The sequence below is a fragment of the Bos indicus x Bos taurus genome, chromosome 18 (genome assembly GCF_003369695.1).
Source record: "Bos indicus x Bos taurus breed Angus x Brahman F1 hybrid chromosome 18, Bos_hybrid_MaternalHap_v2.0, whole genome shotgun sequence".
NCBI classification, from domain to species: domain Eukaryota; kingdom Metazoa; phylum Chordata; class Mammalia; order Artiodactyla; family Bovidae; genus Bos; species Bos indicus x Bos taurus.
Window position 1 is genome coordinate 11692776 of NC_040093.1, and position 26533 is coordinate 11719308.

Consider the following 26533-nt stretch of genomic DNA (forward strand, 5'->3'; position numbering starts at 1 on the left):
ATCCACTTTTAGAGCCGTTTCAGTATTTAAAATTTTGCTGAATATAGTTGATTTACAGTGTGTTAATTTCTGCTGTGCAGCAGAGTGACTCAGTTACACACAAATTATATTCTTTTCGTATTCTTTTCCATTATGGTTTGTCACAGGATGTTGAATAGAGTTTCCTGTGTTATACAGTAGGACCTTGTTGTTCTTAGAGCGGTTTTAGGTTTAGAGAAAATTGAGGAGCTAGGCCAGTCCCCTCCCCTCCCCACCCCACCCCACCCCCTGGTTCTCATGTCTTAGATCAGCGTGGTCCATTTGTTGTAATTGTTTAGGCACCATTGGTGTATCCTGTTATGTAGTCACCCAAGACTGTCATATAAAGTAGTTTGAATGCCCTTAAGTCCCTCTCTGCAGGCCCCTCACACTCACCAGTCTTTTTACTGTTGCTGTAGTTTTGCCAGTTCCAGAAAGTCATGTAATTGGACTTGTGTGCAGCTTTTCCAGATTGACTTCTTTCACTTCACAGGATGCCTTTATGGTCCTTCCGTGTCTTTTCATTGTTGGATACTCCACTGGAGTTGGATACTCCATCTGAATGTACCACAGTTTGCTTACCTGTTTTACCTACTTAAGGACACCTTGGTGGCCTCCATTTGTGCTATGTTTTTAAACTTCATCCAGTATCTGTTGGAACTAGCACAGTCGGAAAGCATCATTTTAAATGGTTTCTACCTGGGCCCCAAAAGTCAAAGTGAAAGTCACTCAGCTGTCTTTGACTCTTTGTGACCACATGGACTATACCCTGCCAGGCTCCTCTGTCCATGGAATTCTCCAGGCAAGAATACTGGAGTGGGTAGCCATTCCCTTCTCCAGGGGATCTTCCCAACCCAGGGATCGAATCCAGGTCTCCTGCATTGCTGGCAGATTCTTTACCAACTGAGCTACCAAGGAAGTCACTAGTTTGGGTCCCAAGCAGTCATTAATTGAATTCCAAGGTCCCAGGAGATTTCTGACTAGAGAGCGTCCCTCTTGCCTAGCAAGCCCCCTCCCCAAATGAGATTATTCTAGATCCCTGGGAAATACGCCCTTCTTTTCCCACTCGTTCTTCACGGGTCATGGGGCCTCTGTTTCTCAGCTGTCTTTACAACTATGGCTCTTCTGAAGAGCAGAGGCACCTGGGTCCACAGCCCAGCTCTCATTCAGGTGGAAGCCAGGAACCAGCGTGGCTCGGGGCTGGCCTCTCACCCCAGGGCCAGCAGGGACGCCCACACAGACGTGCCAGTTTGGGGGACAGCGGGGGTCTTGGCGGTCCGAACCGGAGGCCCCGGGACTCATGTCCTCTCCCCATCAGTCCCACCAGCAGTACCCTCCGTCTCACACCACGCCCCTGCCCAAGAAGTCCTACTCCAAGATGGACAGCAAAGGCTACGGCATGTATGACGACTACGAGAACGAGCAGTATGGGGAGTATGAGGGGGACGAGGAGGAGGACATGGGCAAGGACGACTACGACGACTTCACCAAAGAGCTGAACCAGTACCGGCGCGCCAAGGAGGGCAGCAGCCGGGGCCGAGGTGAGACCCGCCGCTTCCCCTGGCCTGCTGGGCTGGGCCCCGTCCCTCGCAGCCTCAGGTCCGGGACCAGAGGAGGACTGTTGTTCAGGGCTGAGATGAGCATAGCGGGGGCTAGGCGGGGAGCTGCCCTCGAGCACCAGAGACGGGCTCTGCCCCCAGAGTAGAGGGTCTGTGCTGAGGCTGTGGCTGGGAGGGAGCCAGGCTGGCATGAGGCAAGGAGAGGGCTCTTGTGACTCAGGTTGCTTTTGGAGGGGGGCCTCCCCTCCCAGGGATCGAACCCAGGCCCGGCAGTGAAAGTGCTGAGTGCTAACCAACTACTGGACCCCTGGGGAATCCTCTGAAGCGTTGTTCTTTAAATTCATTTCCTGGTCAGTTCTGAAGAGATAGACAACTTTTCACACAGCTTGGGAGGGTCACGGGCTGACGCCTGTCTCCTGTCACCTGACAAGGTGTGACTGCAGCCCACGGGACTGCCACACCTCTGAACCTTGAACTGTGGCAGTTAGGAGGATGCGGGGGGGCCGTGCACCAGAGACACAGCCTGACCTCTCAGAACCATCTGCCAGTCATATTTCTCAGCCCCAGAGGGCTTCCAGAACTTTCAAGCTCAGCGGTTCTTAGTGCTGCTTGTTTAAGTGGCTAGTCATTCAACAGTCTTTCTTGCACTTCTTTGTAGATAGGCCCCGTTCTTTGGGGAGACGCTGGACTGGCCTGTCCAACAGAAATACAATGCAAGCCACTGTCGAATTACAAATTTTCTAGTGGTCACACTAAAAACATAAAAGAAAGCATATGAAATAATTTTAAGAACACATTTTATGAGGCTTATATATTCTAAATCTTATTTTAACATGTAATCAAAATAGATGTGATTTTTTTATAAATATATATTACCTCTCTCTTGCTCTCTTTTAACTAAGTCTTTGAAATTCACTGTGCACTTTATACTCCCAGCATTTTCTTTTTTTCTTTCATTTAAAACCGTAAACGTGAACTTTTAAGCATTTAAAAACATAAACTTTTAAGTGTAAAGTTATTACTACTAGTCCACAGAGTTTTAATATTTTGATCGTCTGGTTGGTTTAACAAAGAACCTAGCCAACTTTCCTCCTTGTAGGCTTTTTTTAAAGTACTGTACATATTTGCAATCACATTGTGCATAGATTCCTATTGAGTAATTTTCTCCTGTCAGGCCACAACAATGAACTGCAGATTCCTTGTTTGTAATGTAAATGATTGAATACATTTTGTTAATATGTTTTTATTCCTATGTTTTGCTATTAAAAATTTTTATAACATTTCCAAGACAAAAAAAAGACAAGTTTATGCTTTGAAAAATTTATGTAATTGAAATTTCATGAAACTAATCTTTTTAGTTTAGGAGTTATTTGGATTTTGACACTGGGGTTGCACCAACAGCATCAGAAATGTAAGATGCTTAAAATTGTTACACTACTTCTGTTGATTGGGGGTTGGGTTTGAGAGTTCTTTGGTTTTATTAAAAAGCTTTTTTTTTTTCCCCAAATTTAAAAGCCTTAAATGTACTGTAAGCCTCCGATTGTTGTACAGCTGGGTTGCGGGTGACTGCCCGTCTGTGTAGTGTTGCCTGGTTGCAACACAGTGGTTGGTCATGGAATAAAGGATGCATGGATCTGGGAAAAAAAAAAAAAAACCGTAAACGTTTACTGAAAATCAGTGCATGCAGGAGAGGGCAGTAGGTGTTGTGTGTCACAGCCTCTTAGTTTGGTCAGCCCCGTGTTGGGTGCTCGGTGGCCCCATGTGCCTGGTGCCCTCGTGTGGGAAAGTGCAGCAGTCAGGGTCGTGTGGGGAGCGTGCAGCAGCTGTGTGTCCATGGCGCTGAGCCAGCCCTGTCCAGAGGCCCAGGGACTGTGTCAGCCCAGAGCAGCTTGCAAGGCTTCTTGGAGGAGGAGGAGGAAGTGATTGACCTCGGGCGGACGGAGGTTGAGGTCTCCCTTGTTCACTGTCTCATCATCATGCAGGCAGCCGGGGCCGAGGCAGGGGCTACCGAGGCCGAGGCAGCCGCGGAGGGTCTCGAGGCCGAGGCATGGGCAGGGGCGGCCGAGGCAGGGGCAGAGGCTCCGTGGGAGGAGACCACCCGGAGGACGAAGAGGACTTCTACGAGGAGGAGATGGACGTAAGGCTTTCTCCAGCTCGGGGGCGGGGGGAGCGTGGCTGGTGGGCGCAGCCTCTGTTGGAGGCGGTCCCTGAGACTGCTGGGAAGAAGGCATTAGATGGCAGGTTTCTTTCTGTGTTTCCAAATGTTCCTTTGTTGTTTGAATAGAGAGAACCTTCCTGAGGTTCAGAACTGAAAGGGTTCCCAGGGCTGAGCTGTCAGAACATCCTCAGCCGCTCCTTTCTCTTGGCGCCTCCGTTCCCCATCCCTGAAGAAAGGGTTCCCCAGGGTGCTTTCGAAGCCTTTGTAGTCATCTGTTTACTCACCCCCTGCACACACAGGAGAGCTGCCATACTCATGTTCTGTCCCTGCCCGAGGTCTGGCCACGCTGCTGCTTGTTCCAGCTGCACCGCTGCCCCCTGGGAGCTGGGAGTGACGGGCTGGGAGTCCTGAGCGTACAGACCTCAGGGAAAGGACTAGGACCCAGATGCTGCCCAGGCTGGGGTGGGTGAAGAGGGGTGCAGGTGGGAGTCCCGGGGCCGCTCACTGGCTCTTCCCCAGCCTGGTGGTGTCCCGAGCGTACAAAAAGGCAGAAGGAGGTGGCATATATGGTTCAGGACATGGTTCCCTGTTCCCCGAATGATGCATTCCTGCTTTCCTCCTCTCGGGCTCCAGTATGGAGAGAGTGAGGAGCCGATGGGAGATGAGGACTACGACGACTACTCCAAGGAGCTGAGCCAGTACCGCCGGTCCAAGGACGGCCGAGGGCGAGGTAGGCAGGCGCCCCGAGGGGCGAGGTGGCAGGGAGGGCAGGGGCTCCCGCGGCAGCTGTGGGACTCAGGTCCTGGGCAGAGGCTGCGGACGGACGCCGTCTCTCTCCTCTGCAGGGTTAAGTCGAGGCCGCGGCCGGGGTTCCCGAGGTCGAGGGAAAGGGATGGGCCGGGGCCGCGGTCGAGGAGGCAGCCGAGGTGGGATGAACAAGGGCGGGATGAACGACGATGAAGACTTCTATGACGACGACATGGGCGTAAGTCGGCCCTCCGTCCCCTTGTGATGCTCTTACTCAAGGCTCCTTCTTGAAATTTTTTTTTTCTTTAAATGAGTTGTCTTCTGAGGCTGATCCCAACCCCTTGCTCCCATCAGCCGTTCCCATGGGTGAGCCTCTCAGCACTAATCAGCTCTCCTGGGTGATGCTCTTCGGGGGAGACCCTCTTGTTTTTAAAGCCACATCTTTGTAGCACCTGCAGTCACCTGCTCTCTGAGTTCTCCAGGAAGGCGCCGCCTCGGAGCGGATGCGTTCCTGCTGGTGTGTGGCACGCACATCCTCAGCTCCGAGCAGTGGGGCTCTAACCCACCCACCTGCACCCTGGATGGAACTGGCTGGCCGGTGCCCCTGTCAGCCCTGCCAGTCAGCCCCTCTCACCCTCGCAGTCCACTCCACCTGGCCTGCACAGGCCCCTCCCCGCCCTTCCTTTTAATTCTCCTTTCCATTCCCACTCTGTGTTCCCAACAGGATGGTGGTGGGAGCTACCGGAGGAGTGACCACGACAAGCCCCACCAGCAGTCTGACAAGAAAGGCAAAGTCATCTGCAAATACTTCGTGGAAGGGCGGTGCACGTGGGTAAGGGCAGTCCCAGGGCCAGGGTGCCTGGAGCTGGGACCAGGGGCCTCCTGGTCTCCTTTCATTCTGGAGGCCACACTCTCTGGGGCAGTGTTTGGGTGGGCTTGGAGTAGTTGAGAGATGCGTCGGGGGCCTGGAAATGATTGAAGAGCCAGGACAAGATTGGTGACACATCTGTGTTGTTTTGGTTGGGGGGATTTTTTGGCCAAATTTTCACCCAGTCCATGGAACCTCAAATGTTGGACCTGTTGGACCTGTCGCTAATGCAAAGGTGTAACATAGCCTGGTTGAGTTAGTGAACTTTAATGTTGGAGAGGGAGTCATCAAGGCAGAAGAGGTGGGAGTGGGAAGGGATCAGGCCCTCCTTGACCTTCACAGCAGAATGTTACGCCAAGAGATGTGCCAGTGACCTCAGGGTCCTGAAGGAAACAAGTATAATCCAGTGTCAGTTCAGCTAGCCAACTTTTTATTCAAATTCAGTGAGTGGGCAGATAATTGGCCAACATGTTCCCAGGGAATACTGTACCTATGTATCTGTGTCAAGAAAAAATGTTACTATGTTTTAAGCAAAGGTTTGCGTGTGTGCCTGTGTACGTGCATAAAGTTTTCCTTGTTAAGAGTTGCAGTTCATACTATTTTTAGAAACTTGAAATACATACAAACAAAAATGAATAGCTATTAGGAAGAGAAAGAGGAAGCAGGTATTCAACAGTTTCTTTCTTCTGTTCACCTGGATGTTTTGTTTGGATTGTATGGTTTGCAAATAGCCGAAAGCTCAACTCCACTGGCTGAAACCCATAGACATTTTGTCTCTCAGAACAGAGTGTGGGAATTCCCGGGCCGTCCAGTTCTAACAGGACTCTGTGCTTCCACTGCAGCAGGCACGGGTTTGATGCCTGGTTGGGGAACTGAGATCCTGTGTGCCATGTCATGTGACCAAAAATAAAAAGATCAAAGAGTCTGGGAGTGGGCACTACAGGGCAGGTACAGTGATCAGTGGCACCATGGGAGACCCAGGTTCCTTCCTGGCTTTTATGCTGGAGTCTTCAAGCATGTGGCTTTCGTCCTCGTGGTTGCTTAGTGGTTGCTGTGCCATCACCACATCTAAGGGCTGGGAGGAAGAAAACTGTGTGAAGGAATTGTTGGGAAAAAAAATACCTTGGCAGTATTGTCTTCCCTGGGACTTTTATGTACATCTCATTGGGCAGAACTGCATAGGAAGCTGGGAAATAGAGTATTTTTAACTGAGCACAAACCAGCTTGGGGTTCTGTTAGGAAGAAAGAAGAGTGAAACTGAATACTGGCTGTTATGCAGCAAGCAGAAAGCAGTAAGTGGGTAAGACAGGGGAAGGCAGGAGGAGGGTTTAGAAGCAGTGAAGGCAGCAGAAGGGAGGAGGTGTGGGTGGGGGTAGCTGAGGACAAGGGGGAGGGGGCAGGGGCAGGAGAAAGGGGCACACACTTTGGCAGAAGTTTCAAGCTGGTGGGAAACTGCATTTATGGGTCAGAATAAATGCCCGGGGCTGTGTGGAGGGGCCTGTTCATTTTTGTCATCGGTCCCTCTGTGCTTCCCCAGTGACAGAGCAGTTCTTCCTTGGCGGACAGCTTACCTTTGACTGGTTCTCTTCCAGGGAGACCACTGTAATTTTAGCCACGACATCGAGCTACCAAAGAAGCGAGAACTGTGCAAGTTTTACATCACTGGGTTTTGTGCCAGAGCCGAGAACTGCCCCTACATGCATGATATCCTTTGGTGCCCACCTTCGAGTGCATGGAGGGTGTAGACCTTTTCTCCTTACTGGTGTTAACAGCTGGCCTTCATCGCACTCCCGCTTTATGCACCGACGAGGTGCCGAGAGCCCTCTGCTCGTCTCCATCTCTTTCAGCCCTCACCTTTGCCCTGCAACAGGTCTGCTCTTGCCATTCTGCAGATGAGTAAACTGAGGCGCGCATGTTATGTGTTCCCATACATATACAGTTGACCCTTGAGCGGCGTGGGTTTGAACTCTGCAGGTGCATTCATACGTGGATTGTTTTTGGTAGGATCTGCAGCTGGTTGGATCTTAAGACACAAAAATCTGAGTATAGTTTATATATAATCTATCCTCCATACTCTTGGTACAGATGGAAAACCGAGGGTGTGGAGGACAGATTATAAATTATACTCCTATATTTGACTGGGCAGAAGGTTGGTGCCCCAACCCCTATGTCATTCAAGGGTCAAGTATATTCTCGAGACCATGCCATTGCCCGCTGTCTTTCTGAGACTTTTCCAAATGGCTGTGTATCCGTGGGCAGATTATTGAACTTTCACCCTCTTCCTGTTGAATGAAGATCTGAGGACAGGGCCTCAAGGCCTGCGTGGTGGAGCAGGCTGCACTCCAGATGGGCATCTCATCTTGGCTCAGTTGCCAACCTGCTGTGCACAGCTGAACCAGTCACTGCACCTCTCGGGGCTTCAGTTTCCTCCTCTCTGAAACAGAGGGGCTTGGTTTCTGTCCTGGGGTGGGTTTCATGAGGTGAGGCATTCGCCTTAACTTGCCATGTACGTGATTTCCCGTGTAAGCTGTACCACACGACTGGGAACTGTATCAACGGCGACGACTGCATGTTCTCTCACGACCCCCTGACCGAGGAGACCCGAGAGCTCTTGGACAAGGTAATGCCTGGGCTGACGGGAACTGGGACAGCCAGGGGCTTGGCCTCCGTGCGGGACCAGGATGCCAGCTGCGTTGATCTGGAGCTGGGATGAGTTCAGGAGGGAGTGGGGACCGTATGCTCTGCAGGGAGGATGGGGGTGGTCACGTGTGTGTCTTCTCTCTGCCTGGGGCGGTGTTCACTGGGGAGCAGCTCCCTGAAAGGAATGTGGCCTGGTGTGTCTCCAAACATACCTTGTGATTTCCTAGCTGGCCTTCCAAGAGCCCAGGGAGCACGGAGAAGAAGTGAGGCTTCGGATGGCTTCTGTTTCGATGGAAAAGTCAAATGTTTTTTTCCAAGTCTTTTATGTAGTAGAAAAAGTACAGGGCATTGGGAGCTCTGAGGGCGGGGGACCCCCTCCAGTGAGGTATCAGGGCTTCCTTATCAGCCAGAGGACGCCTGAAACTCATTCTCATGTCCTTTGTCTCCCTGGGGAGTCAAGACTGAGGACTTTGGAGGCCCCGGTTCCTGTCCTTGGTTTCCTGACATCTATCATAGGGTGATGGGCTTCCCTGGTGCTCAGCTGGTAAAGAATCCACCTGCAGTGCGGGAGATCTGGGTTCAATCTCTGGGTTGGGAAGATCCCCTGGAGAAGGAAACAGCTACCCACTCCAGTATTCTGGCCGGGAGAATCCCATGGACCGTAGGTTGCAAAGAGTAGAATCGACTTTCACTTCACTCTGTCATCGGGTGAATGGGTGTGAGCAGGGTGATTGGGTGTGAGAAAATGTGTCCTCCCAGGTGAAGGCTTTCCCACCTTCTTTCTGGTTCCCAGGAGGTTTGAGGAGATGGGCTATTTTTTGATACTGGGAACAATCAGTGCCTTAGCCAGCTTCCAAGAATCCATCCATTGGTGACTTCACTGTTGAGATGGGGCCAAGGGCTGCCTGAGGGCCTCAGGGGAAGCCCTGAGCAAGCAGAGCAAGAGGACGTCCACTCCTCCCTGGGAGAGCGTCAGGGAGAAGGCCCTTGTCTTTGGTGTACCTTTTGGCCTGTGAGCCTAGGAATAGGGTTTTGTAACTGGTAGCTGTCTAGAATCTGTGAGTCCTTCTCAGGGGAAGGAGTGGAAAAAGTAATGCTGGCTTCATTTCTCATTTGAAGAACTGAGTCATCTCTGACTGAGGACTGCCCCCTCCTGGAGATTCAGAGTTTGCACTCTAGACCAATGCTGTCCAAGAACACAGCAGAGCTACATACAAATTTTTCTAGTAGCCATGTTAGAAAAAAGTAAAAAGTAACAGATGATATTAATGTTACCAGTGTATTTTATTTAATCCAGTATATCCATGTCCAGAGTACCATTTCAGCAAGTAATAAACATATGGAAAAAAATTGCGATATTTTGTATTATTTTTTTTAATATATATACTAAGTCTAAGGAATCTGGTGCTTACTTTCTACTTATAACCCCATTTCAAGCACCTGGTAGCCACATGTGACCAGTGACCACCGTATTGGACAGCACAGCTCGAGACACTCTAATGAAAACCCAAAGCAAATCAGGGTGGCACATTTCCATTTCTGGCCATAAACATTCTGAGAGCATCAGTATCGTGCCCTGCCTCAAGTCAAATCTCAGTAGGTTAATAGTGTCGACACCACAGCTGGAGCATAGTCCCCGCTCACCACAATTGGAGAAAGCCCCATGCAGCAGTGACAACCCAGTGCAGCCAAAATGGATAATTTTTTTTTTTTTAATGAGTGTTGAACCTGGAAAAACCATTCCATAATCGAATTTTGGTGGTCAGAAAGTAAAACTTCAACCTTTACGACGGGCCCAGGGTAATAACCCTGATAAAGGCGGAAGGTCAGCCGTCTACTCCTCTCCTGGACAGAGTTGTAGCCCGACCCCCAGGGGTGCGACCTGAGGCTCCTGGGCCAGCCCTGGGGCCAGGCTGTGGTGCCACTGAGGCTGGGGCCTTCACCACCCTCTCCTCTGTGTTCTCTCTCCCTCCCTTCTCTGCAGCCTTGTTTTCTTACATCTCAGTGACATTTCTGTCTGTCCAGATACATCAGCGTCCAGCTGTCCACTCCAGGTTTGAGACACGCCTGCCTTTGGCACTGTTGGTAATGGTTCTGTGAGAGCGAGTGGCAAGAATTCTTCCACCTGAGATCCCTTGATTGGCATTATTTTGCCCCATTTGTTTTATCAGTTGCTCTCCTCTGTTCCTTGAGCCGCTTGAAAGTAAGTGGCACACACTATGGTTCTTACCATTAAATCTTTCCGTTATTGATTTATACACACACTTTCATAGTCGGGTTTGTCAAGGTATAGTTTGTATCCAGCTTAAAAAAAAAAAACACCTTTGAGTTTTGACAGATACAGAGTCATGTAACTACCTCACAGTCTAGCTAGAGAAAAGTCACTTTCACCCTCAAGACTCACCCTTTTGTAGTCAGCACCTCTCCCATCTCCAGCCCCTGGTAACCGCTGATCCGTTTACTGTCCCTGTAGTTTTGGCTTTCCAAGGAAGTCATATGAATAGATTTATATGGGATGTAGCTTCTAAGTGTGTGCGTGGTTTTGAATCTGGCTTCTCATCCACGTTGTTGCAAGTATTGGTGGTTCATCACTGTTAGTTCCTGAGTACTACCCCACTTTATGGATGATGGGAGACACTGTTTATCTAGTCACCAGTTGAACGTTTGATTTGTTTCTAGTTTGGGGCAGAAGCTTAGAATTTTTGACAGACACGAGCTTATTTCTTTGGCCTGATGAAATGGCCACATTTCTTGCGCCACACGTCTGTGTGTGTCTGCCGGTGTGGCAGTCCTTTTCCACTGACAGCACGCCTCTGAACTTGGGGAACCCGAGGATCATTCAGAATCAGTTCTGGTGGTGGGAGTGGGTTGTGGTGCCCAGGCAGGGCCTGGTGGTCTGGTGTGAGCGCCTCTTTGCTGCACAGAGGCCCAGGAGTCTAGACGTACCGAGGGACAGCCTGCATGGTTTGGGTTCAGGGTTTCACAGGGAGGGACAGCATCTCTTATGTGTCAGTGTCCGGGGCTCCAATGTGGTTCAGTGCCTGCCCTCAGGCTGCACTTGGGACCCAGGGCGGGTGGTGGGGACAGGGGTGAGCGCAAGGGGCTGTCTGTGTCCCCAGGTGGAGTCCAGCAGGGTGTTGTGGGGTCTGCACGAGGGGTGAGGGGGGGGAAGTCCTGTAGTGGAAGCCACGGTGAGGTAAGACTCCATCCCCAGCACAGGATGGGCACAGAAGCCCCAACTGCAGAGCGCAGTGGGGAAGCTAAAGGCATGGGGCCCCAGGAGGTGAGCATGGGAAAGGGGGCCCACCGCGCTGGGGATCAGCAGTACCTTCAGGAGGCTGTCCTGGGGGCCAGCACTGCGGTTCATTTAGTTGTTGAGTCCACTGTGTGGCCCTGTGTGCTGAGTACCGTGCTTCAGGCCGGGGGCAGCAGTGAAAAGATCTCCATGGCCTCTGTCCCCAGCAGAGTGTTCCTGCTGAGTGCTGAGTGGTGAGGAGACACACAACCCTAGTCTTGGGGGTGAGGGGAGTGTGGCACATTCAGTGGCTGGCGGTGGTACCCCTCCCCGGGTCGAGAGGAAGCTCATCAAGTTTGTATCTGTTAAATGAAGCGTAACCTTGTTAGGTTTTGCCCACACCTGAGGGCACCGAGTTGCCCCTGTGAGGATCTAGCAGTGCAGGGCCCAGCGGCTCTGTAACCACAGGCCGCCCTGCCTGAGTGGGGAGGAGGCTGGGGCAGGGTCCTGTTTAGAGGTGCCGGGGCCCAGGCTCGAGGCCCCATTTGCACATTGGCCTTCCAAGAGACGCAGGCAGATCGGCGGTATCAACTTCGGCACAGGATCCCAATCCGTGGGATGTTCCACTTGAATCCAGACTTTCAAACTGTCCCTCTGCCCTGTAATAGGCCTTAGGTGGAACCTGGGGGTCTTGCCCTTGTGGAATTGGTAGTCATCGGGCCAGGAATATCAAGAGATACAACTAAATGTAAAATCTTTTTTTTTTTTAATCTTAACAAAGCTTGGGTAGTGCTTTGGAGGGATCTGATGGTGTTCCCATAGTGAATACAGGAGACCAGGCCTGTCACTCTGAACTGACCTTTTAATAAGAGACCTCAGCAATTGGGGGGCATGGAGCCATATATGGAGGGAAAAATGAATGCCCAGACAGAGGCCCGGTCCAGTGAGGGCCCTGTTGCGGGGGGAAATGCTTAGCTGTCCGCGGGGCTGAAACACAGGGTTGGGTACTTAGGCTGGAGGAGTCCGCGCACCGCGAAGCCCTCCATAGACACCAGCCCTGCTATCTGGCCCTGCGGGTCCTCATAAGTGCTGGCGGTTTGATTGCAAGTGCGGTGAGGCGCTTAAAATCCAAACAGAACCATGAGCATTAGCTGTGAAATAGATGACACAGCTGCACCATGGGTGAACCTGGAAAACGTCACGATGCTCAGTGGAAGAAGCTAGCCACAAAAGGCCACATATTATAGGGCTTCGTCTATAGGAAATGTCCAGGATAGGCAAATACGTAGACAGGAGGTGGGTGGTTGCCAGGGGCTGGGGGAGGGGAAGTGGGGCGTGGCCTTTCCATGGGAGCGATGACTTCATGGGGGAGTGGCCTCTTGATGGGCGTGGCGTCTTCTGAGAAGGGAGTGGGGAGTGGCTGCTTGACAGGCGTGGCGTCTCCTGGGGGAGTGGCCGGGTGGTTGGCGTGGCATCTTCTGAGGGGAGAGAGGTGAGTGGCCGCTTGACAACATGGCGTCTTCTGGGGGAGTGGCCAGTTGGTTGGCGTGGCATCTTCTGAGGGGAGAGTGGTGAGTGGCTGCTTGACAACATGGCGTCTTTTGTGGGCGTGGTTTCTTGATGGGCATGGCGTCTTCTGGGGGATAGTGGTGAGTGGCCGCTTGACGGGCGTGGCGTCTTCTGTGGGAGTGGCCTTTTGATGGGTGTGGCATCTTCTGGGGGAGTGGCCGCTTGGTGGGCGTGGTGTCTTCTGAGGCGGGGAGTTGGGGGTGGCCGCTTGCTTGAGGGCGTGGCGTTTTCTCTGAGGTGACAGATCTTGATAATCGTGGCAATTGTACAACATTGAGAATGTACTTGATGTCTGAATTGTCGACCTGGAAATGGTGAAATAGTGCATGGTATGTTGCATATATTTTGCGGCAGAATAAGAATGGCTGCCCTATTAGCCGGTCACCAGGAGTGGATGCGTAGGTGGTACGGGGGCGATGATTTCTGTTCCCGAGAGGTTTCGTGGTCGGTGGCCTTATGCTATAAGGGTCTCGGGGGGGCAGAAGCACTTTGCTTGGAGAATTCAGGTCTCAGCCCTGGAGGGTTACATTACCACCTGCCCCTCCCCATCATGACTCGCAGACGCCTTTGTCCTTGCTTGCAGATGCTGGCGGACGATGCGGAGGCGGGCGCCGAGGATGAGAAGGAGGTGGAGGAGCTGAAGAAGCAGGGCATCAACCCCCTGCCCAAGCCGCCCCCCGGCGTGGGCCTCCTGCCCACCCCGCCCCGCCCGCCCGGCCCCCCGGCCCCCACATCTCCGAATGGCCGGCCCATGCAGGGTGGCCCCCCGCCCCCACCCCCTCCCCCACCCCCGCCCCCCGGACCCCCTCAGATGCCCCTGCCAGCGCACGAGCCGCTGTCCCCACAGCAGCTGCAGCAGCAGCAGGACATGTACAATAAGAAGATCCCCTCCTTGTTTGAGATCGTGGTGCGGCCCACAGGGCAGCTGGCTGAGAAGCTGGGCGTAAGGTGAGTGCCCAGCTGGCCAGCATGTGGTATCTCTGGAGCCTTCAGAGCCTGGTCAGAGCCCTCCTCAGGCTGCAGGTTCCGCCTTTCTCTGCAGCCTCTCTCACAGGCACCATTGTCTCCTTCCAGGTTCCCTGGACCCGGAGGACCCCCTGGGCCAATGGGCCCTGGGCCCAACATGGGACCCCCAGGGCCGATGGGGGGCCCGATGCATCCTGACATGCACCCCGACATGCACCCAGATATGCACCCTGACATGCACCCCGACATGCACCCAGATATGCCGATGGGCCCTGGCATGAACCCCGGCCCACCCATGGGCCCCGGCGGCCCTCCTATGATGCCCTACGGTCCCGGAGACTCCCCGCATTCTGGAATGATGCCCCCCATCCCACCAGCCCAGAACTTCTATGAAAACTTCTACCAGCAGCAGGAGGGCATGGAGATGGAGCCGGGACTCATTGGGGACGCAGGTATGCGGGGCTCAGGGTGGGGGCCGACTGGGGCCTGCACAGTGGAATGTAGTCAGGAATATTGGGGTTTCCTTCCTTGGTCTGAGTCTTTGAAAACATAAATCCAATTCCATCTCTGTTCCATAAGTGGCTGAACCTTTTCAGTGATGTAGGATTCACCACCCTGTTGAGTCTGGGCGGGATGTTATCATCACTATAACTTAGTTTCTTGTAAGTTTGCTGGGTGTGTGTGGACTGGGAGTGTGGGAAGTTAGGGGGTGGATGCCAAATGGTGTAAACTTGATGGCTGAGGTGCCCTCCGCCAGTGGCCTGCTTCTGGTGGTTCTTGGCTTGGAGCTCCCTTTCGACTGTGCTCGTTCTGTTGCCACACTGACCATCTTCCTTCCTCTTTTCCTTCCTTTCTTGCTAAAATGAGAACATGTGTTGTTAACAACCTAAAGGTCCGGCTGTCAGGGTGCTTGGATGACAGTGCTGCTTGACAGGAGACGGTGTGTAGCCTCTAGGAGGATGAGAGGTGTCCAGGGGGCCAGGCGTGCTTCCAGGCCTGGGGTCAGAGCAGGCCTGGACGGCATTTCAGTGGTGAGAAGCAGACAGGAAACTTGTCAATAAGCATGCCACTCATGTCGGCGTCGGTCATTGCTGGAAGTAAAGTGGGGCGACGGGTGACGGGTGGAGGCGGGCTGGGGGCGGCTGTCCTCTGGTGTGACACCGCCTGTCCGAGGTGTAAGTGAGAAGCAAATGGGAGAGGGATGTGAAGCGGGAGGAAGGCTTGGCTTGGGGGGAGCCGCAGCAGGTAGAGGTTCCAGCCAGTCACCTTGTTGGTGGACTCCCCAGGTGTTCGTGTGGCTTGGGACAGGAGGACAGGGGAAAGAAGCACACGAGACTCTGTGGGCCATGGTGAGGTGTGCTCGGTGGAAGGATGGGGATAGCAGAGGAGCACGGGGGCCATGGGTGCTCATAGCATGGAGGGGAGTCTGGGAAGCTTGCAGGCTGCCCTGGAGTCACCCTGGGCAGATGTGAGGCAAGGGGCACCCAGGGTGACTGGGAGTCAGCAGGGCTGGGTGTGGAAGCACCATGGGGCCAAGGGGCCAAGGCAGCAGGGTTGGGTGGGGATGCCTGTGGGGGGCAGAGTCTTTGGGCAGGTGCCCCACGCTGTCCCTGGGGCTGGAGATGCTGCAGAGAGCCAGGTTGGGAGGAAGGAGGGCAGCACTTGCGCTTTGGCTGCCGAAAGCACGAGGTGCCCATTTAACACCACGTGGAGTCGACGACGGGCATCAGGGAGCTGACCAGGCTGGAGGTCGGGGTAGAGTTTACGCTGGCGTCTAGTATGTGGAGACATAAAAACAGGTGTGTGGGCAGGGCGCCAGGACAGTGACACGCTCTCACATGAGAAAAGCAGGTGACCCTGACCGAAAGGGTCTCCTCCCCCTTTAAACAATGGATGTGAGATGCGTGAAGGTCCAGGTGGGGAAGCAAAAAGTCTGTCCAGCTGGTGATGATATCTCTGGCGTAATTGACTCAAATGCCCATATTGTGAAATCTACCCTTTTTGTGCCGTTCAGTTGCCTTTAATGGTATTCAGCGTTGTAAAACCATCAGCTACAGGGGGGCTGGGTGGGACTGTTGTTTAAGGAGTGAGGCTGTGGCCCAGAGCAGCCTGGCACACTGAGTTCCCATGTTCTGAACTTCAGAGGCTGGAAGAAAGTGGCTTTTCACATTTTGCTTTATACGATTACATAGGAAGTATTTCGGAGAAGGCAATGGCAACCGACTCCAGTACTCTTGCCTGGAAACTCCCATGGGCAGAGGAGCCTGGTAGGCTGCAGTCCATGGGGTCGTGAAGAGTCGGACACGACTGAGCGACTTCACTTTCCTGCATTGGAGAAGGCAATGGCAACCCACTCCAGTGTTCTTTCCTGGAGAATCCCAGGGACGGGGGAGCCTGGTGGGCTGCCGTCTTTGGGGTCACACAGAGTCAGACTCGAATGAAGCGACTTAGCAGCAGCAGCAGGAAGTGTTTATCTTTCTAAAAAGATTTAAGCGTTTGACTCCTGGAACTTTAGCTTAAATTACGGACTCCCTTTCTTGGTAGAGCTGGCCGCATTTCAGCTGCTCAGTAGGGGCGCTGCACTCAGTAGGTGCAGTTCGGGGCAATTTCATCATTGCAGAATGGCCTGTGGGCAGTGCTCACTGGACACTGTCTCCAACACACACACACACACACACACAGTCTCTAGGCGCTTCGTCACAGACCTCCACATGCTGTTCCCTTCATCCTTGGCTCTATCTTTAGCATTTGCGAAGGGAGGCGGCTAGTGCCGGACGCTGCCCACCCTTCAGGAGAGATGGCAAGCCCTTCCACCTGGTGCTTCCTAGATGCTGTGCTGGAGAAACACCCCCACCCATCCCGTTCCCTTAAACGTAGCAGCTGCCCAGAAACATTTGTGGAAGGAGAAGGAATCGCCCGGCAGCCTCTGGGTGGACTTGTAGCCATAGCAACGTTTTGGTGTATTTTCTTCTTTTCTTTATGGGTCTTTGTTTACTGTGATTGAACTCATATTATGAGCTTACTGTGAGATTGAGTGTTTTTCTTTATTTATTTATTTAAAGAGACTATAAGATTAATGCTCATCAAAAGTATTTAAAACAGATGGGAAATGAGTGGAGTAAAAAAGTGAACGATGCCTCAACCCCCTCCCCCAATCTCATTCCCCCCGCTCTCATTCCCAGAGGGCCTGTTCTCCGTCTGTCTTTTCAAAGCCTTTTCTTTGCGTTTTATAAACATTCGTACGCCGTTCCGTCCTGTTCTCACCTCATGAGCATTTGCCCATGTCACTAAACCTCACCGTGAATCCCATTCTCAGTGGCTGCGTCCTAGTTGGGACCTCCCCCTCCCCCTTTGGCTGCTCCGTCCCCTACTGCTAGGGCCCCTCCCGGGAAGGGTAGGAGGGCGTGGGCTGTGCATTCTCACCCATCGCCATCAGGGGTGGTTTTCCAGCTGAGGGCACGGGTGGGTCGGAGTTGGTGCCGCACGGCCCTTCCCGACGTGAACGCTCGGTTCTTCCCTGCCACAGAGGACTACGGGCACTACGAAGAGCTGCCGGGGGAGCCTGGGGAGCACCTCTTCCCCGAGCACCCTCTGGAGCCAGACAGCTTCTCTGAGGGAGGGCCCCCAGGCCGGCCGAAGCCGGGCGCCGGTGTCCCCGACTTCCTGCCCTCGGCCCAGAGGGCCCTGTACCTGAGGATCCAGCAGAAGCAGCAGGAGGAGGAGAGAGCGAGGAGGCTGGCTGAGAGCAGCAAGCAGGACCGGGAGAATGAGGAAGGCACGTGTCCTCCCCCGGGGCAGGGCTCTCCCCGATGGGCGCGGGCCGTGGCCACCCTGCGGGGAGTGGTGGGGCGTGCCTAGGTCTGGGGTCTGCGTCGGACAGGAGCCTGTGGCCGGGAGGACCCCTGCAGACAAGGGCGAGACCCTGGTCCCGTGGAGGAGGGCAGTGGGCTGGTCCCTGGAGGAGACCGCACCCTCGCAGAGGAGGCTGGAGGGAGACACTCAGCCCCTGCTCCCCAGACTGTGTCCTTGGGAAGCCCAGAGATGAAAGCCAGTCACTGACCAAACCAGTAACAGTCCCCACCTCAGCTGCCGAGTCTTGTGGGGCTGAGTGGTGCCCTGGTGGCATCCGCCCTGGGGGGAATGGGGCAGACAGAAAAGGCATCTGGAGCGTGCAGCCAGGAGCCGGGGAGCAAGTGGGGCAGTGAGAACGGGACAGTCCCCTCCCCGGGGTCTCCGACTGCACCTGCCGAGGAGGCTGGACACGGGCCAGCTTCTGCGTCTGCTCACCTGGCCCCGCCTCTTAACAGCTGGTGACTGCCTGCCCTGGGGTGCGGGAGCACTGTGAGGGGTCTGGGAGCCCAAGCTCACTGAGAGCCCAGGCAGCGGCTGCTGCTCACGGGCACCCAGAGCAGGGTCTGCCGTGGCAGGGTCTGAGTCTACCCAGGTGAGAAGGCAGCGCCGGAGCCTGGGGCTCGGGAGTCTGAGCTCAGGCCTGGCTTTGTCCCCGATCTCGGGGTGCTGTGTCGGTGCCTCTGTTTTCTCATCTGTCAAATGGGCGTGGTGACAACGCTGTATCCTGGGTGGTTGTGGCAAATAAGGCAAAGTCCTTAGCTCGGTGCCGATACACAGGGAAGGGTCCGTCCACAATAGACAGAGACCTGCCAGGCTCCGTGCTTGGCCTGAGCTCCCTGGCTCTTCGTGCCATTCTGTGGTGGTGGGGAGGGTGAGCAGCAGGTGTTTTAAGCGAGAGAAATAGAGGTTCTGAGAGATAAGAGGTGGGGAGCAGGCTACTGTGGGATCCAAGAGGGCTGGTGGCGAGTATGGTGACCACTCACCATCTCCCTGCGCCTGTCTGCTTGCTCGCAGGTGACACTGGAAACTGGTACTCAAGCGATGAGGATGAAGGTGGGAGCAGTGTCACCTCCATCCTGAAGACGCTGAGGCAGCAGACGTCCAGCCGGCCCCAGGCTTCTGTTGGAGAGCTGAGCGGCAGTGGGCTGGGGGATCCCCGCCTCCAGAAGGGACACCCCACAGGAGGCCGACTGGCCGACCCCCGCCTCAGCCGGGACCCCAGGCTTTCTCGCCATGCCGAGGCTTCCAGTGGGTCAGGCCCAGGTGACACCGGACCCTCTGACCCGCGACTGGCTCGCTCCCTACCCAGCTCCAAGCCCGACGGTGGCTTGCATTCCAGCCCTGCCGGTCCCGGGGGCTCCAAGGGGTCTGGGCCACCCCCGGCGGAAGAAGAGGAAGGGGAGCGAGCCCTGCGGGAGAAGGCCGTCAACATTCCCCTGGAGCCGCTCCCTGGGCACCCGCTGCGGGACCCACGGTCACAGCTGCAGCAATTCAGCCACATCAAGAAGGACGTGACCCTGAGCCGGCCCAGCTTCGCCCGCACTGTGCTCTGGAGCCCTGAGGACCTGATCCCGCTGCCCCTGCCCAAGCAGGAGGCGGCGCCCCCCGTGCCCGCCGCCCTGCAGTCCCTGCCGGCGCTGGATCCCAGGCTACACCGCGCCGCCGCCTCGGGGCCCCCCAACTCCCGGCAGCGCGCGGGCAACTCTGCAGATGCTGGTGCGGCCGGCTCCAGCCTGCCTGACTTTGAGCTCCTCTCGCGCATTCTCAAGACTGTCAACGTCACCGGCCCCTTGGCCACCCCTGGCTCCGGCGACAAGCCCAGTGACCCCCGAGTGCGGAAGACGCCTACCGACCCCCGGCTGCAGAAACCCACAGACTCCGCCACTGCCTCCTCCCGGGCAGCCAAACCTGGCCCCGCCGAGGTGCCCTCTCCAGCTGCCAGCCCCAGCGGGGAGTCCTCCCCGCCAGCCACCGCCCCCTACGACCCCCGTGTGCTGGCAGCCGGCGGCCTGGGCCAGGGCGGCGGGGGCGGCCAGAGCAGCGTGCTGAGCGGCATCAGCCTCTACGACCCCAGGACTCCCAACGCGGGGGGCAAAGCCGCGGAGCCGGCCGCCGACACGGGCGCCCAACCCAAGGGCCCTGAGGGCAATGGCAGGAGCTCTGCTGCCGCCAAGGCCAAGGAGCCCCCGTTTGTCCGCAAGTCCGCCCTGGAACAGCCCGAGTCCGGGAAGCCCGGGGCCGACGGGGCCACGGCCACGGACAGATACAACAGTTACAACCGGCCCCGGCCCAAGGCCGCCGCGGCCCCCGCTGCCGCTGTGGGTGCCCCATCAGCAGAGGGCAGCCTGCCCCAGCCCGGCGTGCACAACCTGCCCGTGCCCACCCTCTTCGGGACCGTGAAACCGGCACCCAAGACGGGCTCCGGAAGCCCATTTGCTGGCAACAGCCCAGCCCAAGAGGGTGAGCAGGACGCTGGGTCCCTGAAAGATGTGTTTAAAGGCTTCGACCCCACCGCCTCCCCTTTCTGCCAGTAGTGTTAAGCCGGAGTCCAGCGCTCCCCACACCCCACCCTTCCCAGGGCAATATTTAAGGGCAGTGACCAGAGTTGGGGCTTGGGGGGAGGGGGGAGGGGGTTTGGGTGTTCTTTCTTTTCTTTCTTCCTATTCTGTTTTCTTTTTTCCTCTCTCTATCTTGTTTTTTTTTTTAAGTAGTATCTTCTTTAAAACATATGAATTGTATATAACCATCTTTAACTTCTGGTCAGTGCTGCGGGGCTGCTAGGTGCCCGCCAACAAAACCTCCACGTGCATGTGAGCAGTCGTGAGTCCCCTGGGCCTCAGCCCAGCTGGCACTCCGCCTGGCCTGGCCGGGCCCAATTTTCAGGGACTCCCTTAAAGGCTGGGGCTCCAGTCTGGCGGCTGGGGGTCTGGTGGGTTTTCTGGGCAAAGCTGGGCCCCTCCTCCTGCTGCCACCCCCACCCCCCCCAACCCCACCCCCAGGACGAAGGGAGCAGCAGGCGTCAAGAAGGCACGAAGTGTTGCATGAACAAGAAGAGCTGGAGCCGAGATGGCGGGCAGGCCCCGCGGGGAAGCAGGTCTAGGCATTTCTGCGTCTCCTCTGCAGCGTGCAGGCCATGATGACCCGCTTCAGGGGCCAGTGGAAGCGAGGAAGTATCAAGAAAGAAGAGCCTTTGGAAGCTGCCTGGGCCAGGAGAAACAAAGTCCTTTCCCACTGCTGTCTCGTCTGGATTCACCTGCAGGGCCCCCCTGCCCCCGCCCCCCTCTGTCCAGAGTTCACCTGTGAACCCACGCCCGCCAGCCTGCGGCAGAAGACTCCGGGGTGAGAGATGGACCTGGAGTCGCCAGGGCTGGTGCGGGGCGGCGGCCCCGCAGACCGTGTGCTCTCCGTCAGTATTAGCCCCTGTCTTGTGGACATTCCTTTCTCCCCGCATGCCAGGCTCTGTCCTGGGCCCTGGAAGGCAGAGCCACGTGCCCAGTGTGCCGGCCCCAGCCCCTCTGGGGACAGCTCAAGGATCCGTGCGTGGCCGTGCCACCATGCTCCCGACGGAGGGAGCCGGGGTGGTGGTCGGCAAAGCATCGCCCTCTCTCCATACCCCTCATAGTGTACCTTCAGGGCCCATGGTTTTGGTGTGTTTGGTTTTCTTTCAAGCCAAAGGGGGCATGGGTTCAGAGGCATGTGCAGTGTTGGCTTTATGGCCACGTCCAGGAAGTGGGCCTGAGGACACGGTGGGAAGCTGGCCAGGGCCAGGAGGGTGACCGGTCCCCTGCTGTGAGCGGGGCAAGGACCCCACAGCCCGCGACCTGCTCTTCTCATCCATCCGGCTGAGCCGGGAAGGGAGCCGAAAGGGCTGCCCTGGGCTCCCCACCGCCCCCAGGACCCTGGCTGAGCTCCTCTCCTGTCCACAGAGCCCAGAAGAGGCCCACACCGTGACCTCAGGAGCTGGACACGGCCTGTGTTCCCACACATGCCCACTCTCTCCTGCCTCGCTCCTCATCCTGCCATCTCGGCCACCTCGCTTAAGGGCGCTGACTTCCTGCTAATAATGAGGAAGCCTGGTGTCCCAGCCAGCCAGAGGGTTGCCCCTCCCACCTCCCTGGGGTGGGAGGTTAAAGAAGGTCCCACACCCCCTCCCCAGAAAAGGAACAGTCATAGAGTCTGGTGCCAGAAGCAAGGGCTGGGGAGGCACCCCCACAGGGTCAGAGCACCATGATCAGGGGGATTTGGTTTGTCTTTGTGTCTTTTTCTGTTTTTTTTTTTTAACAATCATTAATGAGATTTTTCTTCAGCCACCAGTGTTGGCTTCGAAGCAGAGGGCTGCAGCCCCTGGTGTTTGTAATATAAGAAAGAATACGCAGTGTGGCTGTGGTTGGGTGTTGGGTTGTTTGGTTTTTTTTTCCCCTCCTTTGAGAATTTTCTTTTGTAGAAGCAAAATGAAATACTTTTTTAAAACTGAAATCTGTGGATGAAATAGAAGCTGGAACCCTCCTCTTGGAACATTCAGCCTAAGAACCTCATGGGACTATGAATTCACCCAAAATTTTCATTTGCCATCAGGCCGAGCTTTTAAAGAAAAAAAATAAATTGTTCTCTAACCAGGATTGTAACAAAAGTGTAAATACTATTTCAGAGTTGAAAGTTGACGGTGCAAATATGTATATAACGTACTGTATTTTTACAATGATCGTCGCATGACTCTATTCCGCCCCCTTTTTGTACTCCGTATCTGTCTTCCAGAAACACCACCTGTCCTTTCTCCTGTGGTCTCTTAATCCAATAATTGTATTACTGCCATTAAAGGATGCAGTTATTTTAAAAAAAAAAACAACTAATCTACGGATCTTGTTTCTCTGTGCTGCCCCCAGCACCCTTTGCCCCAGAGATGACAAGGGGGTGGGGGGCGCAGCCTTGCAACCAGGGTCTGTCCTCAGTGGCCAGTCAGTCCCTGGGTGGCGGTCGCAGTGACGCTGTGGGGATGGCACCTCCAGACCGCCTCCGCTTCCCCCGGCTCCAGCTCTGGACACCGGCGACCCACGCGGATCACAGAAGAGGCCAGGGCTGACCTCAGGACCATGGGGCTGGCTTAAACAGGGGTCCTGACTGCTGTAGATTGAACATTTGTGTCGCCTCAAAATTCCCCTGTGGAAATCTGTTTGCCCAAGACAATGGGGTTTGGAGGTGGGGCCTTTGGGAGGTCAGGAGGATGAAGCCTTTGTGAAAGTTATTAGTGCCATTTAAAAAAAAACCCACAGAGTATCCTCACCCCTTCCATTGTGTGAAGGTGTGGCGTGAAGACAGCCATCCAGCAAGAGGGTGTTCGCCCAACACTGAGTCTGCTGCCGCTTGACCTTGGACTTCCAGCCTGCACAGCTGTGGGTTTTAGTGGACCCAGAGATTCCCCTCTTGCTAACCTGGGGTCATGCTCTGCGAGGGAGAGACGGGAGCAGGTCTTGGCCTGGAGGGTAGCCACGTCTTCTCGGGACTTAATTTGGTTTCTGTGTTTTGATGGGCCTCTCTCAGTTTTCCATGACTGCCATATAAATTATACAAGCCAAGTGGTTTAAATCAGAAACAGTGAAATAAAAAAAACAAAAAACAGGAACTTGATACCTTACAGTGCTGGGAGTCAGAAGTGTGACATAAGTCTCACTCAGCTAAAATCAAACTGTTGCGGGGCTTCCTGGAGGCTCAGTGGTAAAGACTCTGCTTGTCAACCCGGGAGATACCGGTTCCATCCCCAATCCAGGAAAATCCCACATGCCAAAGAGCAGCTCAGCCCATGCACCACAAATTATGAAGACTGTGCTCTAGAGCCCAGGAGTTGCAACTACTGAAGTCCAAGTGCCCTAGAGCCCCAGAACGTGTGCTGCACCACGAGAAAGGCCACTGCAATGAGAAGCCATGCACCGAAGCTAGAGAGGAGGCCCTGCTTGCTGCAACTAGAGAAGAGCCTATGCAGCAATGAAGAACCAGCACAGCCAAAAATAAATAAATCTGGGGTCCGATATTTGGAGTGTTTCTAATTCATCCACGTTGAGTATGGCCGATTTCACCTGTAACTCAGGACTCCCCCTCAGCTACCTTCGACAGGCAGGAACCCATCATCCCAGGTAAGAGGGTTGGTAGGGCGGGTCCAGGCTTGGTAAAGTCCAGGTGAACTCTGAATTCACCCAGGTTCAGCCCCTCTTCCACACTGCTGGTCTGGGACAGCAGCACCCCTTGTGATGGCAAGACAGCTAGAGGGGCTTCCAGCCTTTACCTCCTCATGCAGCCAAGCAAAGCAGCAGAAAAGAACCTTCCCGTGTATCTATGAGCCAGGTTCACAATTGAGAAAGGAGTATGACAAAGCTGTATACTGATTGTCACCTCGCTTATTTAAGTTACATGCAGAGCACATCATGCGAAATGCAGGGCAGGGTGAATCACAAGCTGGACTCAGGATTTCCAGGAGATGTATCTACAACCTCAGAAGGCAGATTTTACCACTCTCATGGCAGACAGCAAAGGAACTAAAGAGCCTCCTGATGAGGGTGAAAGAGGAGAAGTGAAAAAGCTGGCTTAAAACTCAACTAAAAGCAAAGATGATGGCATCCAGTCCCATCACTTCATGACTAATAGATGGGGAAAAAGTGGAAACAGTGACAGATGTTATTTTCTTGGGCTCCAAAATCACTACAGATGGTGACTGCAGCCATGAAATTAAAAGACACTCCTTGGGAGGAAAGCTATGACCAACCTAGACAGTGTATTAAAAAGCAGAGACATCACTTTGCTGACAAAGGTCCATCTAGTCAAACCTATGGTTTTTCCAGTAGTCGTGTGTGGCTGTGAGAGTTGGACTATAAAGAAGGCTGTGCACTGAAGAATTGATGCTTTCAAATTGTGATGCTAAAGGAGACTCTTGAGTGTCCCTTGGACTGCATGGTAATCAAACCAGTCAATCCTAAAGGAAATCAACCCGGAGTATTCAATGGAAGGACTGATGCTGAAGCTGAAGTTACAATATTTTGGCCACCTAATTCGAAGAGTTGACTCATTGGAAAAGACCCTGATGCTGGGAAGGGTTGAGGGCAGGAGGCGAGGGGGGCGACAGAGGATGAGATAGTTGGATGGCATCATCGAACCACTGGACATGACTTTGAGCAAACTCCAGGAGACAGTGAAGGAGCGGGAAGTGTGATGTGCTGCAGTCCATGGGGTCGCAAAGAGTTGGACAGGACTTACCGAGTGAGCAACAAGGGGCAAGAAACTGCTTCCCAGAAGCCCCTCAGGCTTCCTCTCAATCACTTTGGCAGGCTCAGATTGTGTGCTCCTCCCTACCTTGGTCCACAGCAAGAGGGCAACAGAGGTCTCACGTCTGGTTCTTATACATCAAAGATCCAGCATCCTTGGCCAAGCACGTGGCTACTTGGAAGGTGAACGTGCTCATGGGGCTCATGCAGGGGGAAGACGGTGCAGGAGTTGGAAGCCGCAGTGGTGATACAGGCATCATTCAAGTCTTTAGGGCATGGACCTTCTCCAGACCAGATCCTGTCGTCGGCACCAGGCTCTAACAGGGATGACCCGTTGGCTGGAGTGAAGTCTGCAAAGAGAAGGCAGATGGCACCTGGGGCTTGGAAGGTTGGCAGGCCCTGGAGAGCCTTGAAGGCTGTGTTCCAGATACGGGCAGAGAAGAGCTTGTATTCAAGTTTCTGTTTAGTTGCTCCATCGTGTCCAACTTTTTGCAACCCCATGGACTGCAGCCCACCAGGCTCCTCTGCCCATGGGACTTCCCAAGCAAGAATACTGGAGTGGGTAGCTGTTCCCTTCTCCAGGAGATCTTTCCAACCCAGAGATCGAACCCAGGTCCCCTGCATTGCAGGCAGATTCTTCACTGCTGAGCCACCCAGGCCTCCCAGGTGACTCCCAGGTCTCAGTGGCTCATCCACGGGTCAGCAGGGGGCTCTGCTCGTCACAGTCACCCAGGGACCCACATTGGCTGAAGCACCACCCTTGGGAAAACTTGGCAATCGTGGGGGAAGTGGAGAAGAACCCACCAGCTCTTAAGTGCTTCTTCCCCACAGTCAAGGACTTCAATTCTGCTGTTTCCTTAGCTAAGCAAGTCCGGAAGCCAGCCTCACTTCAAGGGCATCAGTCAGTTCAGTTCAGTTGCTCTGTCATGTCCGACTCTTTGCGACCCCATGGACTGCAGCACACCAGGCTTCCCTGTACATCACCAACTCCCGGAGCTTGCTGCAAGTCATATCCATCCTGTTGGTGAGGCCATCTAACCATCTCATCCTCTGCCTTCCCCTTCTCCTCCTGTTTTCAATCTTTCCCAGCATCAGGGTCTTTTCCAATGAGTCAGTTCTTCGCATCAAGTGGCCAAAGTATTGGAGTTTCAGCTTCAGCATCAGTCCTTCCAATGAATATTCAGGACTGATTTCCTTTAGGATTGACTGGTTTGATCCCCTTGCTGTCCAAGGGACACTCAGGAGTCTTCTCCAACACCACAGTTCAAAAGCATCAGTTCTTTGGTGTTCAGCTTTCTTTATGGTCCAACTCTCACATCCATACATGACTACTGAAAAAACCATAGCTTTGACTAGACAGACCTTTGTCAGCAAAGTAATGTCTCTGCTTTTTAATATGCTGTCTAGGTTGGTCATAGCTTTTCTGCCAAGGAGCAAGCGTCTTTTAATTCCATGGCTGCAGTCACCATCTGCAGTGATTTTTGGAGCCCAAGAAAATAAAGTCTGACACTGTTCCCAGTTTCCCCATCTATTTGCCATGAAGTGATGGGGCCATAATCTTAGTTTTCTGAATGTGGAGTTTTAAGCCCGCTTTTTCAAGGGCATCAGGAGGTGCATTTCCACTGTGTGTCCAGTAGGCGGCGAGTTGGAAATCCTTGGAGACCCAGCATT

General features: G+C 54.3%; 1 protein-coding gene across 7 annotated transcripts in view; it reads left to right on the forward strand.

The window, feature by feature from the left end:
* ZC3H4 (zinc finger CCCH-type containing 4) overlaps nt 1-22470 on the forward strand; it is a 38356-nt gene extending 15886 nt beyond the window's left edge. For 3 of the 7 annotated variants that reach the window (XM_027515365.1, XM_027515368.1, XM_027515363.1), the window contains 12 exons: nt 1337-1559; nt 3560-3714; nt 4369-4465; nt 4581-4720; nt 5207-5314; nt 6943-7054; nt 7861-7970; nt 13378-13742; nt 13869-14212; nt 17287-17535; nt 18627-20072; nt 20612-22470. In XM_027515365.1, coding sequence (XP_027371166.1) covers nt 1337-1559; nt 3560-3714; nt 4369-4465; nt 4581-4720; nt 5207-5314; nt 6943-7054; nt 7861-7970; nt 13378-13742; nt 13869-14212; nt 17287-17535; nt 18627-20072; nt 20612-20712 — 3450 coding nt within the window. In that variant the 3' untranslated portion in view covers nt 20713-22470. Of the gene's footprint in view, nt 1-1336; nt 1560-3559; nt 3715-4368; nt 4466-4580; nt 4721-5206; nt 5315-6942; nt 7055-7860; nt 7971-13377; nt 13743-13868; nt 14213-17286; nt 17536-18626 lie in introns of all 7 variants that reach the window. The other 4 variants (XM_027515367.1, XM_027515366.1, XM_027515364.1 and 1 more) reach the window with 4 other exon arrangements.
* Nucleotides 22471-26533: the final 4063 nt, after the last annotated feature.